An 18,881-nucleotide genomic window follows, 5' to 3' on the forward strand; every position below is an offset into this window, starting at 1 on the left:
TTAATTGTGACTGTTTTCTTCCAGTCATTAGATGACCTTTCAAATGTGACTTCTGATGAGTTCATACAACTACGTGCATGTATTTCAGATACCGGTGAGTTCACTCCTGACACTCTTTCCTTTCTGATACTTGGGCATTATCACTGTGCTTACATAGATAGTGTACTTTCCTTCAGAAGCATTACATTGTTAAATAATTATGGATCTCTTCAATCTGAATCCTTTTTCTTTATCCTGTGACCTTTTTTTCTTCATAACCTCTGCATGCTTAGCACAGTTATTGGAATTAACAAACTCAGGAACAAAGAGCTGCTGAGCATTAAGCAAAGGGTTTGCTATAGCCGAGCAGATTTTTTTTTGACTGGGAAAAAAAAGTTGACCTACTTACCAATACCAAAGATCACTTTTGAAATTTCCCTTCGTTGGGGAGCACTAAATTGAGTAAAGCCAACCTAAATCTCCTTGGGCTATCAGAAGTTGTTTCATGGTTCCTTTGATAATTTTGAATCTTTTTGAGTTACTGAAATGTCACTTACTTGTACCTAAGTGCCTTGAATTCTACACTGTTTAAGATTAGACTTTATTCTTCTAATTATAACATACTGATGTGTAATAGTGTCACCACTGAATTGCATGCATTCTGTCAGAATTTTATTTGTTCACATTTGACATTCATCTGGCATTTTCACCAAGCAGACATTTTCATTGTAAAATAACCTGATTTATTTTTAGTAACAAATTAAACAGCAGCTCTTCAAATCTAGATTATAAGGAAAAGTGTTTATGTTCCAAACATAAACAAAAATGGCAATTTTTTACATTTGTGACTTTGAAAGATTTGTAGAGCTAAGACACGACAAAGGAGATCAGACCAGAATGTACGTCAGTACATGTTGGTAAAATTCAAGTTGCCTAAAATAGATTTTTCATTCAGGAATCTTAGTATTCTATCAACAGTAATAATGAACGATGTTTTATTTCCATATGGTAGGAGTATTCAGCCTTTGTAGTCTTTGAGGACTTATACTCTAGACATTGGTGTAAGCTACAAAATAATATCTTGCCATACAAACAGACAATGATCAGACTTGATAACAAAGTTGGCATCATGTAAGAGTAAGGGCTTTCCCAGTGTTCCTATGGAAAGATGTATATTTAATATTACAATTACTTCAAGGTAATTGAGGAATATTTAAAACATTCTGCTTAGCCGAAGAAGAGACAAAGAGAGCAAAGCCTGGGCAAAAAGTCCCATAGTTGTTGGACCCCATTACAAGGAATGATTAGAACCCTTCACATATTGTTTCACAATGCACTACCATAATTCAGTGTTATTTGAATTTGCACACAAGGTCATGTGAACACATGAAACTGCCTTATGCTGAATCAGACCCTTGCTCCATCAAGAACAGTAGCAGCAGCTCTCCAGGGTCTTCAACAGAGGTCTTTCACATCGCCTAGTATCTGTTCCCTTTAACTGGAGATGCTGGGGTTTGAAACTAGGACACTGGGGTTTGAACCTTGGATCTTCTCCATACCAAACGTATGTTCTACCACTGAACCACAGTCCCTCCCCCCACCCAAGGTCTGCTGGTGCACATTTGATACTGAGATTTCCAGCTTACTTAGCAATGGTGCATTTTTATTCAGATGCTGACAGGATGGTTGCTGAGAGGATGGTCAATGGCACATGCAGTCAGGCACATTGTGCTAATTAAAAAAGGATGACAACTCAGCGAAAACACTTTCTTGTCCCCTCACCTTCAACAAAGTTAATTGGCCCAAAGGTGTATTCTGTGTTCCTTGAATGGAGTGGAGCTCAGGCCTTGAGAAAATGTCTGCTGTAGCATCTACAAAGGATTTCTCGCAAACAGTACAGCAGTTCATTTTGTTCCTCAGTTTTCATATCCATTTTGTCGTTTTCCAACATCTTTTCATTTCATGTCTCTTCTGCCCTTTCGTCTTTCTCCTCTTTTCTGTGCCTCCTTTTTTTCCCCTTTCCATTTTTATTTGTTTCAAATTGCTAGTCTTTGCTGACTATGACCCATATGCCATGGCAGGAGTTTGTAATGATCATGGCAAGACATATGCGCTGTATGCTATCACTGTTCGTCGTCGAACTCCAAATGGTGAAGAAGCATGGAAAACGTACCGTCGCTACAGTGATTTCCATGACTTCCACATGCGGATTACTGAGCAGGTAATGATCACAGTTAAAAGGGGCTTGTGGCCAGGTGGCTTTTTGCTTAATTTAATTTAGAAATGGCTCTTGACCTAAACTTGCCTAAAATAAACTAGATCTGGATTTGCTATGAGTCAGCATATTTTAAGCCCAGGCCTTTTCCAAGCTTCCCCCCGCTCTTACGAGGAAGATAATAAAGGTCTTCCCAAACAGCCTTCTTGCCAACCTCGTTCCTAGTAGGGAAAATGCAAAGAAGTCTCCAGTCTTTGTGAGGTTCCCACACACATTCATTTAGCAGCTTTGTAAGCTGCAGAATTCCTGGAGATTGTACTTTCCCCAGGATTCTGAACTACATCAAAATTCAGAACAAGTGGTCAAAAAAGAGCCAGTAAAAGAGAACCCGTGAGATTAACTGAACATATACAGTTTAACATTACTAATAATTGGCATGTTGATTAGTCATCCATAAATTTTTCTTCAGTTCATTTACATTGGTTGTTGGGAGTCCATTAGAAAATGGCACATATGAGATTTCACAATAAGTAATAAATATATATATATATATAAGGAGCCCCGTGGCGCAGAGTGTTAAGCTGCAGTATTGCAGTCAAAACTCTGCTCATGACCTGAGTTCGATCCCGACAGAAGTTAGTTTCAGGTAGCCAGCTCAAGGTTGACTCAGCCTTCCATCCTTCCGAGGTCGGTAAAATGATGACCCAGCTTGCTGGGGGTAAAGGGGAGGTGACTGGGGAAGGCACTGGCAAACCACCCTGTAAACAAAGTCTGCCTAGTAAACGTAGGGATGTGATTTCACCCCATGGGTCAGGAATGACTGGGTGCTTGCACAGGGGACCTTTACCTTTCATAAGTATATACAGTGGCACCTTGTGTGATTGGCATAAATCTTCATGGTTCCCATATAGATTACTGGCAGCTGTTCACCTCTAGCTCGTAAAACTAATTGTCACACAAACATCTTTTCCATCACATACTGGTTTGCTAGCATCCCACCAACCTTTCCAGTATTCCTTGACTGTTTTTAAAAAGCCACATTTGACTCCGGAGCCATAGCTTGCAGACATCTGGCTTAAAGGTGCAATCGCTAGTGCAAGCACTGGGCCATTACTGACCCATGGGGTGGTGTCACATCACAACATATACCAGGCAAACTGTGTTTACGAGGTGGTTTACCATTGCCTTCCCCAGTCGTCTACACTTTACCCCCAGCAAGCTGGGTATTCTTTTTACCAACCTCGGAAGGATGGAAGGCTTGAGTCAACCTTGCGCTGACCAGCTGAAGCCGACTTCTGTCAGGATCAAACTCAGGTTGTGAGCTGAACTTTTGATTTCAGTACTGCTGCTTACCACTCTGCGCCACAGGGCTCCTTAGTGGTTAGATATAGATATATATAACGATTACATCTCTGATTCTATGTATATATTAAATGTTAATATTTTGTTAAAATTTAGAAATGGTTGTTATCAGTTCTACATTTTCCTTTTCATTATTCCATTAACCCACATAAATAAGAGAAAAATTAAGAAGGACATGTATTTCAGTTGAAGCCATATACTGGTACTTAATATCATTTAATGTTAATACATTTTTCCCCAAGAGGTATAAAAAAATGTAAAGTGAGAACATTTTGTGGAGTGCTGTAGAACTGCAGGCTTCTGGAATGCTTGGCAAGAATTCTTTCTGTCTTTGAAGATCCTGGATAGGCTCTCCAATACATTTAACACTCCAGGAAAAATTTGTATGCAGTGTAAGAACCTGCTATAATCTGCAGCTTCCTAGAGTTGGGCTGTGTAGCAAAATAGATGTGTGAATGTGTAACATCATGGGACAAGTTCTGGAGAAGTACTTAGAAGGGTATGTGCATGTGCAGTGGAATGTTTTCCCTCCCCTCTCCCCAGCCCTCTGTACTGTGGTGTATTTTGTTCATGTGGGTCCCTTGTTTTGGGACAAACAGCAGGCTGCTGCGAAGCTTTTCTCCTGGATCCATTGGTTTAGTATAGAAATAATATTCTTGTTGAAGCTTTTAACAAACATTAGGAGCCTAAGTGCCTCCCACTTGTCATTACCACAGCTAATTTCAGTATTCACATGGCACATGTCAAGCTAATATATTAAATGAGGTTCAGAAATCTTTCCAATCCTAGTTACCCATTTTTATTATGTCCGCATTAACACCAAATTCGATCGATTATGGTTTTCAAGCTAGCCTAATCTTTTGTTTGAAACTCTTGTTATACACTAACCCTGGTCATCAGCAGTGAAGATTTAACATTGTATCATGGTTAATGCTGAAAAGGGAAGGGAAGATTCCCCCCTCCATGTTTTAGGCATAACTAAGAGGTTGGCAGTGTTACATCTACGCTGGTCTAGAAATGTGTTGTTAAATAACAAATGGTAATTCATGTTTGATGTAAATTCTAGGTATGGATATATTTAAACAGTAACTCTGCTGGGCCTTATATTTTTATCTAGTTTGAAAACCTAGCAAGTATATTGAAGCTTCCTGGTAAAAAAACGTTCAATAACATGGACAGAGAATTTTTAGAAAAAAGGAAGAAAGATTTAAATGCATACTTGCAGGTATGTTCTCTCACTCACATTTTCTGTTAAGTGTGCATGTATGAATTATTCTTTTTGGCTTTTATTTGACCTCTTGAAATTACAACAAATTGTTCAGTTGTGGTCTTAACATTTCAGTGGCAAAATGGGCTAGTTGTGCCAACATATGTACAACACAATCATTATTAGATGCTGTGAGCTCTCTCAGTCAAATCATTGTCAAGAGCTAATATTTCTGATACCACTGTTTCAGATAGCTTTATTTTTCAAGCCTCATGAAAACTGTGGGACAGAAAAAAGTTGTGCTATCACTGACCTTGTTTGACCAAGCTCCAGCAAGCTTCCCAATCCAGATTACAACCTTGCAAAGGCTTTTAATTATATTATCTGTGATCCCCCTTACCTTTTATTTTCTTGAGCTTTATATTAAGAAGGAAAAAACATGCCACTGATAAGTCTCAATGTTAAATGTTTTCCGTTGTTGAACTGCCCATAATGTTTGCACTGTTTCTGCTTTGTGCTCAATAAATGCCATAGACTGTTACAGGAGTACCCAACATGGTGCCCGCTGACATCTTTCCAGGCCCCCACCAAGTGTTTTTAGAAAGTGGGATGGGCCAGGTGGAGCTTTTGCCCAGCAAACCTGGTGCCCTTTTCAGGTGTGTGGAGAGATCTGGCTTGCCCATTCACAACTCCATTCACCAGATTTAAGTATTCAAATATTTGGCCGACTTTGCTATTAGAATATTAGATGATACTAGACTAAGCATGAGCGCTCCTTTTATGCTGTTTTGCCTTATTTGGGGGAAGGAAGAAATAGTTTATGAAACCAAGGGGGTAGTGATCCAAAAATGTTTGGGAACCACTGAGCTAAGCCTTGTCTCAGTACCCAGTGGGAGGGAATCATGTATCAAGTCAGGATATGTTCCTATCTCTGAGTGCAAGGGACATTCACAGTAAGTTCCTTTTTGCATTTCAAACTAGGTAATTACAGTTTTCAGCAACTTCACGTATATTACTGTGGTTATGGTGTAAAAATTATGTTTTCCATAAAACAGATTTTATATATCATGAAGATATTCTGCAAAATTAATGTAAAAAGTCCACAAGTGTTTGCACTTCTTTAAAAAAATGAAGCAACTTGCATGGTTTGGGTATGAAAAAGAAATTAATTCTCTTTACCACTTTAGCAGTAGCAAAGCAAATAGATGTATAGTCTGGCTTTGTCTCTGTTACACAGTTTTGTGATTCATTCCTGAATAATGACCTTTCTAATTGATAGGTAAAATTAACTTTCATCTTTTATTTCTCAGCTTTTGCTAACTCCTGAAATGATGAAAGCTTCCCCAGCTTTAGCCCACTGTGTGTACGACTTCTTGGAAAATAAGGCCTACAGTAAAGGGAAGGGAGATTTTGCACGGAAGGTAAGATTGATGTCTGTTATCCAGTAGAGGTCTTAGTGATGTAGTAATGCTACAGTGTTGTGCACAATAAGTCATAAGAACATAAGAAAGGCCCTGCTGGATCAGACCAAGGCCCCGTCAAGTCCAGCAGTCTGTTCACACAGTGGCCAACCAGGTGCCTCTAGGAAGCCACTATCAAGACAAGTGCAGCAGCACTATCAATTCGTATCTGCTGTATATGTAAGCATTTGTTAAATTTGTGTACCATAATTAATATTTCAACCTACATAATTGGTATAACGATACTATGTAAGTAAAAGTGTAAACAAAGGTTAGTTCACCGGGGTGCCAGCTGAGTGACTCAGGCCAGAGCTGGTAAACCGGCATATTTTGTTAACCAGCTTGTTGGGTTAGCCAGTTCCCTGTGGATGCCAGTTAATCAGGCTTTTACTGTAGTGGCACTTATTGTCAAAGAAGCCAGACTTCCAGAATGAGTTATTTGTAGTACAAAAATGTTATAAATTGGTTTATAATATGCTATCAATCCGAAAACACATCCAGTTATTGAAGAATGTTAATACTCCTTTCCTTTTGTCTACCCTTAAATCCTTTGTCCAATTCAAGTGCTACATGCTTTATAATTACCTCCCTCCTGCGCAAAAGAAAGAATGCATGTTTCCCTCTGCTTTTTTAAAAGGCTGTTTCACATCAAACAACCTATGGCACTAAGCACCAAATTTACAAATGCGGCACTTTGTCAGAGCTGATCGTTCACCAGTTGTGCTTGACGTTGATACCTTTGCAGATTGTACATGCATGGTTTCTTCATTTTGCCTTGAGAATTCCCTTGTATGGGTTAGGTACAAATTGCTGTGAAAATTTTAAATTGCCTCATTAAGCATGTGTAGATAGTTATTCAAGCTTCCATAACTGCTTGGAAACTGAATTGAGGTATTAATTAAGCATTCAGAGCCAGCACATTGTCCTTATTGTTCCATGGTATTTGTTTTCCCCAATAATGCACGTTACTCCACAGAGTGTGGTTTGCTTGAGGTACGAGGTAATCTTTTCCCCAAAATTCCTTGCTGCAAGGCTATGGAACCATACTTTTTCCTCAGAAACTGGTGGTCAAAATTCATAATGAGAACACAAGAAGAGCCCTGTTGGATCAGACCAGTGGTCCATCCTAGTCCAGCATCTTGTATCACATGAGGGCCACCACCTGGAGGGCTACCAAGCCATAGAGTCCAAGGGTTTCCCCTGATGTTGCTTCCTGTTGGATGGTTGCCTCCAGCGGATGGATACTATACTATCCATTGATGAATCTCCCCTCCATGAACCTGTCTAATCTTTTTTAAAGCCCTCTGTAATTGTGACCATCCCTATGTCCTCTGGCAACGAATTACACAATTTAATTATAGTTAACTACAGTATCCACAATTTAGTTACAGTTCTGTTTTCTCCACACAAACCGGGATTTGAAACCTTGACTTGATTCCACTTTGTGGGGAAGAAGCAAACTGTAATTTACCCAAGTGCCTACATTTGAACATCATGTCAAACTGGAGCTTCAGTCAAGGCTTCCCATACTAGGAAGACTTCAGTCATGCTCTCGGTGCAAAGGGAGGAGGAATGGGAGCATATGAGAACAATCTGCATTTCTGCCTGTCCTGGACAGAGGTTTGTGGTGACTTCTGAATGTGACATGTGCTTTCTCACTTGCAAGCACTCATACAGGCAAGATTACTGTGTGATAACAAACCACGGGAACAAGCCTGGGAAACCCTTCGGCTTTCACCTCCTCTCCTTGTGGTTTAGTAGAAAATTAAGGACTTCCAACCCTACCCATAGTTTATTTCTTTCAAATTGCAAACTTTGGTTTGTTCCCTGCCCCTCCAGATCAGAATGTCAGAATTTGGAGAGCAGATTATCATTATGTTGCTAAACAAAAAAATTATGGTTTGCTCATTATGGAAGCATTAAATTTTCTACCCACATTATGAAGAGAGGAAATGTGTATGTCACAATATTGTGTTTCCCAGGCCCATGTTGACTGGCGGTAGTGAAGGAAGTATATAATCACATGCAGTCAAGGCACGGATAAATTCATATATGTCACAAAAGGGAAGAACTCAAGCCAGAACTTCTGCTGAAAACAGCGGCCCTCTGTTTATTGGACCAAGAAATTCTCCCCACTTATTATTTACTATGCAATATCTTTGCCCTTCAAAGTAGTGCTATATGTACATAGGATAATGTTTACTGTCATTATGATCCAACTGCTAGTAATCCTCAATAGTATATATGCATTAACGGACTAGGAAATATTTATGATCTTTGTGGGGGGGTTTAATTTTCTTCTCTTATCTCTGAGTACCTGTTCATAATTTCCCTTTAATCAGCAAAGTATTAGTACAAGTTGAGGGTCAGCAAATAATTGCAATAGGAGCAAATCAACTGGGACTTCACCTTCCCAATTCAGATCTCATTATCTAGGGTAATATAAGCTCTTCATGGCTTGAGGTAGACAGATGTCCCTATCTCTCCCCTGAAAGTTTAACTTGCTCTCTACATTCACCTGGAGCATTCTCAATTCTTAGCAGGCAATTTGGGAGGGGGGGGCTGAGTTTTTGCTGCTGAAGTTAATTTACAAAGTCATCTTTTCTGCATACCTATCAAGTCCCTCAGATATGTAGAAAACCATACCTTCTCTTTGGGTAGCCTGGAACCATGCACCTTACTATAGGATATGTGTGTGTGTGTTAAGTGCAGTCAGGTCCCTTCCGACTCATGGCGACCCTATGAATCAATGTCCTTCAAAATGTCAGATTGTTAACAGCTCAGATCTTGCAAACTGAGGGCTGTGGCTTCCTTTATAGAGTCAATCCAACTCTTGTTGGGTCTTCCACTTTTCTTGCTCCCTTCAACTTTTCCTAGCATTGTTGTCTTATATAATAATGATTTATTCATTAGAGGTATACATGGCACATTACATCGTATCATAAGCAAAATGAAAATCCTTGCCCTTAAAATCTTCAGTCTAAATTTAAATCAGAATCGGGGGGGGGGGAGTTGATAAGGGAGGGATGGCGGGGAAGTATCAGACTAATACAGCAGATGACATTCTGATTCCTGTTTTCACTGCTTGTAGCCAAGTTGGTATTTGCTGAAGTGAGCCTTTATGGATGCTTGAAAGTACAAAAGAAAAAAAATCGTAGTAATGGTTTTGTATTACTGTTCTCCAAAACAGTGTGTCTCTTTCAGCACACATTACTGGGTGACTGTAGTTGTAATCCTCATAGACTTATGCAATCGTGGTAAATGTTTTCCTCTTCAGATGGACACATTTGTAAACCCACTGCGTAATTCTATGAGAAATGTTTCAAATGCTGTCAAGTCCTTCCCTGACAGCTTGACAGAGGGGATGACTAAAATGTCAGACAACATGGGCAAAATATCAGAAAGATTGGGACAAGACATAAAGCAATCATTTTTCAAGGTAAGAATGTGTTGAAGTAATAAACAGCAGACTGCTCCATTTTGGGCTACCTCCTTTTGAGCAAGCAAGAATAGGGGAGGCACAGAGTTGGATAACACATATAGTAATGGTGTTGGCTTGTGTGTGTGTTTTTTTAATTGGGAGTCTAAAAGTCAAGAAAATCAGTAGTTCGGAAAACCAGGAATTCTTTACCAAGTTTGTTTTGAAATGCGAGGTAGAACTGTCTGCTTTAAGGTACTGAAATCTGTGATACACTGTGTTTCTTCCTGTGGAGACTGTCCTAGGCACTGGGTGCTCTACTATCTCATTAACCTTGAGATGCCTGGTGTTTTATATAGCACCTGACTGTACCCAGCAGCTTGATGGAGAAGGAAACAGAGAAGGTCTTCTTGTGGTCAGATATTTTCAGAGAAAACTGAAATTTGGAGAGAACTGAAATTTTAGCATGAACTGAAATGCAGTGATTTACTGCATCCGGTCTAAGTTAGCTTCTGTTTTGCCTCGGTGATTCTTCATTCCTTTAGATTTTAGGCCTTTTTTTCATTGTAAACACAATTAATTTGTCAGAGGGGTTCCCATGTATGATGAGTATTACTATGTAAAATGTGTTGCTGTGGGGAAACCCCTGTTTTGTTTTTGTGTGTAAGATTAATGCAAGTGCAAGTATCAAGCAGTTTCCCTTTAATCTCGAGGAACCGTCATTTCCCTGAAACTGTGTTTAATAGGCTTGGAGCATCGTTTTCTTTATGGATGGTAATCTGTCTTGTGTCCTTTCCTTTTTGTCCTATCACAAGCATGCTGCATGTGTTGTTGTGTCATGTTACAGGGGTCGATTTTTCAAACTCACATAAAATACCCTCAGAAATGTGGAGGTATTTAGGGCTTATTTCCTGGCAGTCTTGAAAATGTGTATTTGCAGCTTCAGACTTCTCATCCCTTCTTTCAAACTTCTCAGAACAATACACATGTCCTTTACTTCAACACTTGTTTCAAATTCTACAGACACTTATTAAATTACTGAAGGACTTGGGCTTATTGCAACACAGTTGTTTCTTTTCACGATTCCACTTACTGGCTGCAATTCAGAGCTTTGCAGGGTTCCAATGCACACGTGTTGCTCTACCTAAGCAGGGAATGCTCTGTGGGCCTTGTATTTGAGGTGCGCACTCCAGAATTGGTATAATTGGGGCAAACCTTGCTTGAGTGCATTTGTGCTCCCCTTTTGCACTAAAGACACTGGATGGGGGCAAATGTCTGAAGCAATTTTCCTCCATTTTGCCAGTGACCTTGCTTTTCACCAGTTCCCCTTCCTCTGGAAATGGTACACTTAACCCATTTAGCCCTGTCATTGCTAACCCAACTTCTGCTCTGTCACACATGAATGCAACTTTCTATAAACTAGAATGTTTCCAGTGTGTAACATTTGAAAATGAATGAAGCAAGATGCATGGCAGCCACAAACCAAGCGTAGTGGGTATCTTATGTTTCCCCTTCCTTTTTTCCCTGGTTCTCATCTTGTTTGTGCTGCATGAAGATAAGATTATTCAGTCGGTACATGTGTTAATTTTAACAAAGTGTGTGTTACAATAGATGTAACAGTAGCATAGGTAATCTTCCTAATTTGTGAGTAGGTTAACACTGGATTAAAATGTGTATTGTATTTTAACTTGGTTTTAATTGATTGAATTATGTGTTTTTGTTGAAGATTCATTTTATTATGTTTTTTAAAGTATTTTAGCTGCCTTGGCGGCCCAGTTGAGGGCAGAAAGGGTGGGGTATAAATTCTATAAATAATAATAATAATAATAATAACAACAACAACAACAACAATATGAAACCAGAAAAATGGTAGATTATCATATTGGCATAAAAGACTGTCTAAAGTCAAAAGTAAGAATATTTACAAGTATAAAATCTTTCTCCCTTGGACTATTTAGAAATAGGTTTTAGTCTACCAGTGCATGTAAGATTTTGTATGTGTTTATGTGCCATTCTCATGGGATCCCCCCCCCCCCACACAACTAAATATTGGTCATTGTCAGAAAATTAGAATATGGGACTAGTTAGCCTTTCTCACATTAGATTAGCATTAGATTTGCAGTGCATCTTAATTTGTTACTTTTCTATTCCAATTTTAAAATCAGCTTGTTTCTACTATGTAAAATCTGTATATGAAGTACAATGTTAAATTCTCTACAGTTCTTTGACTTTGTAAGGATGGGTGGATGAACAGATGGATAGCTTGATTTGCCACTGCTGCTGTTTGTCAAGTGTTTTTCTTTGGGATTTAGGAGTCTCCTTTAATGCAGAAGACATATGTTGATCCTGAGCACAGCCGTGTTGGAGCACAGCTCGAGGACATTGTGAGTTTATTGTTTCCTTGTTTTGTGCTGAAATCATTATTGAGTGTATTGTGCCTTATTAAATGAAGTAGATGCTCTTTTCTCTGACTGTATGTGTATTTTTACTTGGAAAACTGCAGGTTGTGCTTAAATATCATTCCATAGCTGAAATCCAAAAATCTACTTCAGGGGCACCTAAGGACTTGGCATGCCCACAATGATTTGACTGTTTCCATAAAGAGTCAACCAGTACACCATATCCCGAGCTGTTTTTGAAACTCTCCTACATTTTAAATGAAGGCTTTTCATTTGGTATTTGGAGTGGAAGGCTCCTGTTTCAGAAATGCCTTAAATCCCCTTGGGCTGGTAGAACTAATTATGCAATTCTTTGGATCCCGGTCTATATATAGTTATAAAAACCGGAAGCCTATATAATTTTATATGCTAATAGCATGAAAATAATTTTACTATTTCTGTGCCCTCCGTTTAAATGTGACAGTTTTCATAAACACCCCTAAGAAGAGTAACTTCTGCATCTGACAAAAATAATTTTTGAATGGAGAGTCATTATTCAATTAAATGTAAGGCACAGAAAAGCTGAAAAAGCCAGACCCTTGATGATCTTCAAAGCTGTGCAGTTTTCAAGTGTTTTGGTTGAAACATTGATGAAATATGGGAAAATCAGTTGAGAAAAATCTTTTATCTTTAATAAGGACAGACAGTCCATAAGATTACTACGGATTATATGCAGATTTGTCATGGTCACAGATCTGCACCTGTTCTACACTTCACACATTTTTTTACTTTCTACATCAAAGCATTCCAGTTTGTATTCCTGTATACCAACCCTGCTACTGTGACTTTGACAAATGCCTCCCCCTGAACATGACATCTCTCATGTTATGCATTTTAATTATCTTGCAGTTTGCCTATCTACGTGTTCATTTTGATGTATGCAAAATTTCTGTGTCTTTAATTGTGTAAGATCTATGTTGTGCCATTTGCATTCCCATATCCCTCAATTCAGTGTATGCGTGTTAATTTCTTGGGGGGAAATATTAAATGGATTCAGGCTTTAGGCCACTAGAAATAATGCCATCATTATTCCAACGATTTTGTTTGTAATTAACAGAGTGGTCAGGGTCCAGATGCCCAGTCCAAAGGCTTGTATTCCAGGATACTTTGCCTTGTATTCCTTGAACCTCCATTCACCCTTTTTGCTTGGCAAAACATATTGAAATGTGAGAAGAATTGCAAACTTAGTTTATGGGTATGACATGGGGATACTCTGATTTTTAAAGTAAAAATTTCAGTGGGTGAGCTATTCAAAATCCGTTCTTTAGATTCCTGTGATTAGACTGCAAAACCATTTTATTGTTAAAAATGCTGTAGATATAATAAAGGTGTTAAACTGATCTGGTTTAAAATTCTGTAAGATAAGAACTTCTAAAAGTAGGAAATTTTAAGTGAAGTGCTGTATGCTACGTTTGCATGCTTGCATTCATTGGCTAGCCTTTACAAGTGCTGATGGCGTAGAAAAATTATATGGCGATTCATTCAGTGCTGGACTATATCTTGGGAGGGAAGTAGCTTTTGTAGTATGTAAACACTGAGTGGCTAAGAGACTATTTTCTGTGCTGAGTAATAATATTTGTTTGAGAAGAAGCTTTTCAGTGTGCTCACACTTCTGAGCAAAACAAATCGTTGGGAGCTATTTTTTTCTTGTTCCCAAAATGTAATCAAGGCATTAATGTGACCGTTTTAGGATAACTTTTATCTTCAGCGATAAGCATTACTGAAAGCCTCTCAAGAGGATTACCAGTTCTACTTTTAAAAGTGTGTTTTTTTCTCCCCAATTTACTAGGTGGATGACACAATCCCCCTTAGAATAATGCTGCTACTCATGGATGAAGTCTTTGATCTGAAGGAGAGGAATCAGTGGTTACGAAGAAATATCAAAAACTTGCTTCAGCAGCTTATTAGAGCGATGCACGGAGACACACTAAATAAGTACTGCCTTCATTCTCCTAATTCTTAAAGCCTGTGTGTTACATGCTTAAGGGAAACTAACCATGTTAGACTGTTGTAACAATAAAATAGAAGCTCAGTGGTACCTTAAAGACTAACAAAATTTATTCCAACTGGCTAGCTCTTGGTATTCAAAGGTTTGAGCTTTGGTGTGTTAGAGCTCACTTCATATAGTATCTGGAGAAGTGAACTCTGATTCATGAAAGGTCATACTGGAATACATTTTGTTAGTATTTAAGGTACCACTGGACTTCTATTTTTTATTGCATTAAGTGGCATAAAGTCTTTTTTTAACGGTAGTCTTATCACACTGGTGGGCCAAGGACATATCCCAGGTGCATGGAAAGGCCAGCGTCTCAGTTCCCAAGTCTTTTCTCAACAGAGATGAACTCATCTTCCTCCTCTGTAGCAAAGTTATAATTAAGAGTGTGCAGGGGAATCATGGTTTGTGTCTGTGCAGTTTCCTCAGCTTATGTCATCCAGTTCCTATTGCATCTCTGGCCTGTATTTCATATTTTACCCTGATAGTTTATGGACTGGCTGCATTCCATTGTGGGAACACAGCATTTCCCATCCCCCAACATCTCAGAGTCAGTATCATGTATTGAAATAAGAGTGGATTTGCACTGGGGAGATAAGTGATAAAAAAATCCCTGTTCCGCTGTGAAGCTGAGCAGTTGGCCTCTTGCTGGTCAGCACCTCTCAGGCTACTGGCATTCTGTACAGGGGTATTGTGAGATTAACACTGGCTCAACCAATACACAGGGTACCCGGCAGAAGCTTTCTTTAGAAAGTAATGAATGAAATTCATTACTACTTTTGTAGAGTAGTTTATTAAGGATTCTCTGCCAAGGCTAAGCTCGTTCTAGTCATCACACAAAGGTTCAGAAACATTCAGTAGCGGCAGACCTGTTAACTCTCTCTTGCAGATTTTATATTGTGACAGAAGTGTCAGTCCCCTCTCTTGTTGCAGCTATCACTGTTCCATGAATTGTTGGGCTAGAAACTGTTGCCTATTTTGTTTGATGCATTGGCTTTATATTCAGGGAACTAAAGCAGTATCTTTGGTTTAAAATCATTAAAGCAAAAATTAATGTCCACCTTCGTTTCAGAAAAATAGTTGATCACGTTGATTGGATGACCTCTCCTGAACAAGTCGCAGATGCAGTGAAACGGTTCAGGTATGTCCATTTTGTACCTGCTGTGTTGAAAGCAAGAGATATTTCATGCCCAAATGGATATATACAACCAGGCTATATTAACTGACAACTTATGCTGTTTCACATTAGAACTATTAAATCACCTTGGGCTTTTAAAAGATAGCTTTCTGGGAAGTCAGTATTTGAAAAAAGTCTGGTTTGTAATTCTGTCCACTTGCTGGAAAAATATATCAGCCTTATGCACCTATGTGTTGTCATGTTTTGCTGAAGCTGTAACTGAAGGTGTAGACCATGTTGTTCAAGGGTGTCTGTATATTTGGGCCAGTACTCATTCTGTCATCCTAATACATTCCTCTGACTTCTGTGTTCTGCCTAGTGAATGGGTACTCACACAATCAGGAAAATAAGTCATGTAATATAACGGATAGAGTGTTGGCGTAGCAGTAGGAGACAAATGCAATCCCCACTCCACCACAAATGTCACTAAGTGGACTTATCATAGATCAGGGGTTTAGAAATCATTTGTTATGAGGGCTGGATATGACGTCAATGTCACTTGCCTCGCCAGCCCATATCGGGACTGGGGGGTGGCTGCCTTGGCTGGTGACTGCAGCGGGCTTGCCAGCCCAGATTAAGAGGGGGGGTCAGACTGCCTTGACTAGCTTGTGGGCCGGATAAGAGCTCTCAGGGGGCCGGATCCAGACCCTGGATCATATGTTTGACACCGCTGGACTAGATGCTGTCTTTCAGCCTAATGGGGTAGCTGTTAAAGTGGGGAGAGAGTGAAAGCACATACGTTGCCTTTAGCTCTTTTGAGGCATTCAGGTAGGGATAAATGTGAAATACATGCAAATGATAATTACCGGGGGGGGGCAGATTTTGAGGCCATCTCTTGTATGCTCTTCAGCTTTCCTTAGTTGTATAGTTTTCCTACCGAGAATAGGAAGGGGAGAGGTTTCTTCCCCTTTATATGGATAGCTTGAGGTTCTAGTATCCCTGTCTTACCAAAATGGCAGTAGCTTTCTTCACGTTAAACTGACTAGGCAGACTCTTGCAGATGCCCCAGCCTGGTGCTGTTCCTTCACCTGTCTGTTGCTCTGACCACTCTAGGGAGCACAGTCTATTGACCTTGGGTATTGGTGTAGGTTGCCTCTTCCCTTGTCCTCCTTCCTCCACTACCAGCCATTCTCATACAGCGAGAGTCCAAAAATAAACACCAATAGATGCGTTAAAACATCTCTTCATATATTGAGGGTTTAACACAGCACCTAATGTCGGTATCCTAAAAATGTTCTTGATATGCAGTGAAATGTTTTAAAATAACAAATCTAACATGAATTTCATATTAATCCATAAATTTCTTTGCTTGCAGAGATGCCTTTTGGCCCAATGGCATTTTAGCTGAAGCTGTTCCACGCAGAGACAAAGCCATTAGAATGCGAACAAGAATAGCTGGGAAAACAAAATTACTGGGGATAATGCCAGGTGTGTAAAATATTGAATTCAAAGTGTGTTTATGACTTAAGTCAAAGTAGGCAATGTTCTCAGTGAAACAGTGCCTTGTTTACCTGCAGCTGAACAATATATTCAATGTCAAATGAAACTGTATTTCTCTAAGGAGTTTTTCTTCATTTCATTAGTGCAGATTCTCGTTGCCTTGGTGATATTTCTTTGAACATCTTGTTTAAGAAACTGCAGTACAGTAGTTAAGATAAAGTTGTTGCAGAACTTAATCATATAACTTTGTGATTTGTCTAGATGAGTTGAAGCATATCCTTGGTGCTGAGACAACAAGAAAAGGCATTCTCCGCGTCTTTGAAATGTTCCAGCATACCCAGCTCAATAAGAGGATGGTGTATGTCTTTCTGGAGGGCTTTTTGGAAACTTTATTCCCAATGTATAAATTCTGTGAGCTCTTCAACAAACTGCATTCACGTTCAAAGCAGATGCAACGATACAAGCATAGACTACAATCTACACAAGCGCCTTCTTTACAAAAAAGGTGACACTCTAAACTATTAAGTTGGTGTCCATTTGCCCTGGTCCTGGGCAGATTCTCTGGGGCTTAAAACTCTCATGCTGTTATTTCTGCACCAGTCTTTTAGTGTCACATATTAGATTATTAATACATCCATAAGAAATGTGGTTCTTCTCATCCTCCACCTATAACGCAACCACTACGCCATGAACTGGGTCCATATGTCTTAAATGATTTGGTGCATCGACGTCCAACACTGAGAAGCATACTAGCCTGTTATGTGAGAACCTCTGTTCCTTCCACTCCTGACAGAATTGATTATTGCCAGCAATGAAAAAGTGCTAGACTGTCCACTTGGAGATAAGTAAAGCACAACTTATGGTGATAGCAATGGAGGACTTGACTGCTCTGCTTGCAACTGGGAGATTGTGCAATGTGAGAATCAGGTGTGATTTGATTTGCATTATGACTGTTGATGATTTGTAGGTCTCGGTCAGCAGCTCTAGACAAGTTGACCTAGCAGGAAGCAAAGTCTTTTGGAACAACTGGTTTTGAGAAATATTGTTATCCCAAAAAAGTGCTAACTGAAAACTGTGAGATTGTGGCACAAAAGCCACATCAACAGTCCCCTTCCTGGATTCCGAAAATAAACTAAATTAACTATCTTGGTTGGGTTTATTATTCAGTGGGGAAAAGCAGAAGTATAAGAAAAATAGACAGTGGTTTGGATTAGTTTCTTTATATGCAATCTGAATACAATGTTAAAGGGAAAGATTCATAATAACCACATACTAAAGGGAGGGACAGGTGTCTAGAAAAAGGAGGGCTGTTTAAATAAAGGGGAGAAGCAAATTATAACATAATTCCATTGAGAACTTATTTCAAAAGGACTGTACTGTATGCCATTTAAAGTCACCCTAAGATACCTTTAAGTATGTACACCTCATGTGGAAAACTACTAAAATGACTTGGTTTCTTACTGACATGAAAGTCTTCTGGACTTCATTAAACAGTCATATGCAAACGATTACAAATTCCTGAATGCACCATTGTGTATATATGAAAATAAGAGACACAACTACAATATTTTTTTAAATAACTATCTTTTTTATTTTTTGCATAATGTAAAAATTTAATAAATAAACCTCTTCTACTCAAAAAGCCCCCTGTCTATTATCCTCTTTACTTCTAAACATAATGTCTAATTAAGAGTGAAATAATAATTGACTACACTTGCTTAGCCTTAATTTATCTTGGACTCAGCATCTCCTTTTCTGACTCTTCCTGAGCATGTTCCACCACCAAGGAATTATTAGAAATTGGTTATAAACCTCTGAATATCCTGTTACATAGTTGAAAGTGCAAACATTTAATTCATACTAAGCACATTTCTTGGAAGAAAATTAATTTTAATCAAAGGTCTTACTTCCAACCTATGTAATTCCAGTGGGGGGTGTAAGTGTAGTACTTAAAGATTTTTGAACTAAGGTCCTTATGTAGTAACTTAAAATTCAGAAGAAAATAGTCCTAACCTTGGAAAAGGGAAGGGAAGGAGGTCCAACGAGGCATACCCAAGAAGGGCATCTGTTTGAGACCTGAATAAGCAGGTTTCCTATTTTTTTCTTTTCCCCCTACTTGGACTCTCTTTTATACTATGACATCTGCTGAAAAGTGGCCATGCTGTCATAGAAGTTTTTGTCATCATTATTAC

General features: G+C 39.0%; 1 protein-coding gene across 4 annotated transcripts in view; it reads left to right on the forward strand.

Moving 5' to 3' along the window:
- SNX13 (sorting nexin 13) overlaps positions 1-17,746 on the forward strand; it is an 85,654-nt gene extending 67,908 nt beyond the window's left edge. For 2 of the 4 annotated variants that reach the window (XM_056857335.1, XM_056857337.1), the window contains 10 exons: positions 25-94; positions 2,028-2,200; positions 4,674-4,781; positions 6,074-6,184; positions 9,501-9,662; positions 11,954-12,025; positions 13,869-14,014; positions 15,145-15,213; positions 16,565-16,677; positions 16,951-17,746. In XM_056857335.1, the coding sequence (XP_056713313.1) occupies positions 25-94; positions 2,028-2,200; positions 4,674-4,781; positions 6,074-6,184; positions 9,501-9,662; positions 11,954-12,025; positions 13,869-14,014; positions 15,145-15,213; positions 16,565-16,677; positions 16,951-17,198 (1,272 nt within the window). In that variant the 3' untranslated portion in view covers positions 17,199-17,746. The remainder of the gene's footprint in view (positions 1-24; positions 95-2,027; positions 2,201-4,673; positions 4,782-6,073; positions 6,185-9,500; positions 9,663-11,953; positions 12,026-13,868; positions 14,015-15,144; positions 15,214-16,564; positions 16,678-16,950) is intronic. The other 2 variants (XM_056857336.1, XM_056857338.1) reach the window with 2 other exon arrangements.
- Positions 17,747-18,881: the final 1,135 nt, after the last annotated feature.

This window comes from Euleptes europaea, chromosome 11 (genome assembly GCF_029931775.1).
Source record: "Euleptes europaea isolate rEulEur1 chromosome 11, rEulEur1.hap1, whole genome shotgun sequence".
NCBI lineage: Eukaryota > Metazoa > Chordata > Lepidosauria > Squamata > Sphaerodactylidae > Euleptes > Euleptes europaea.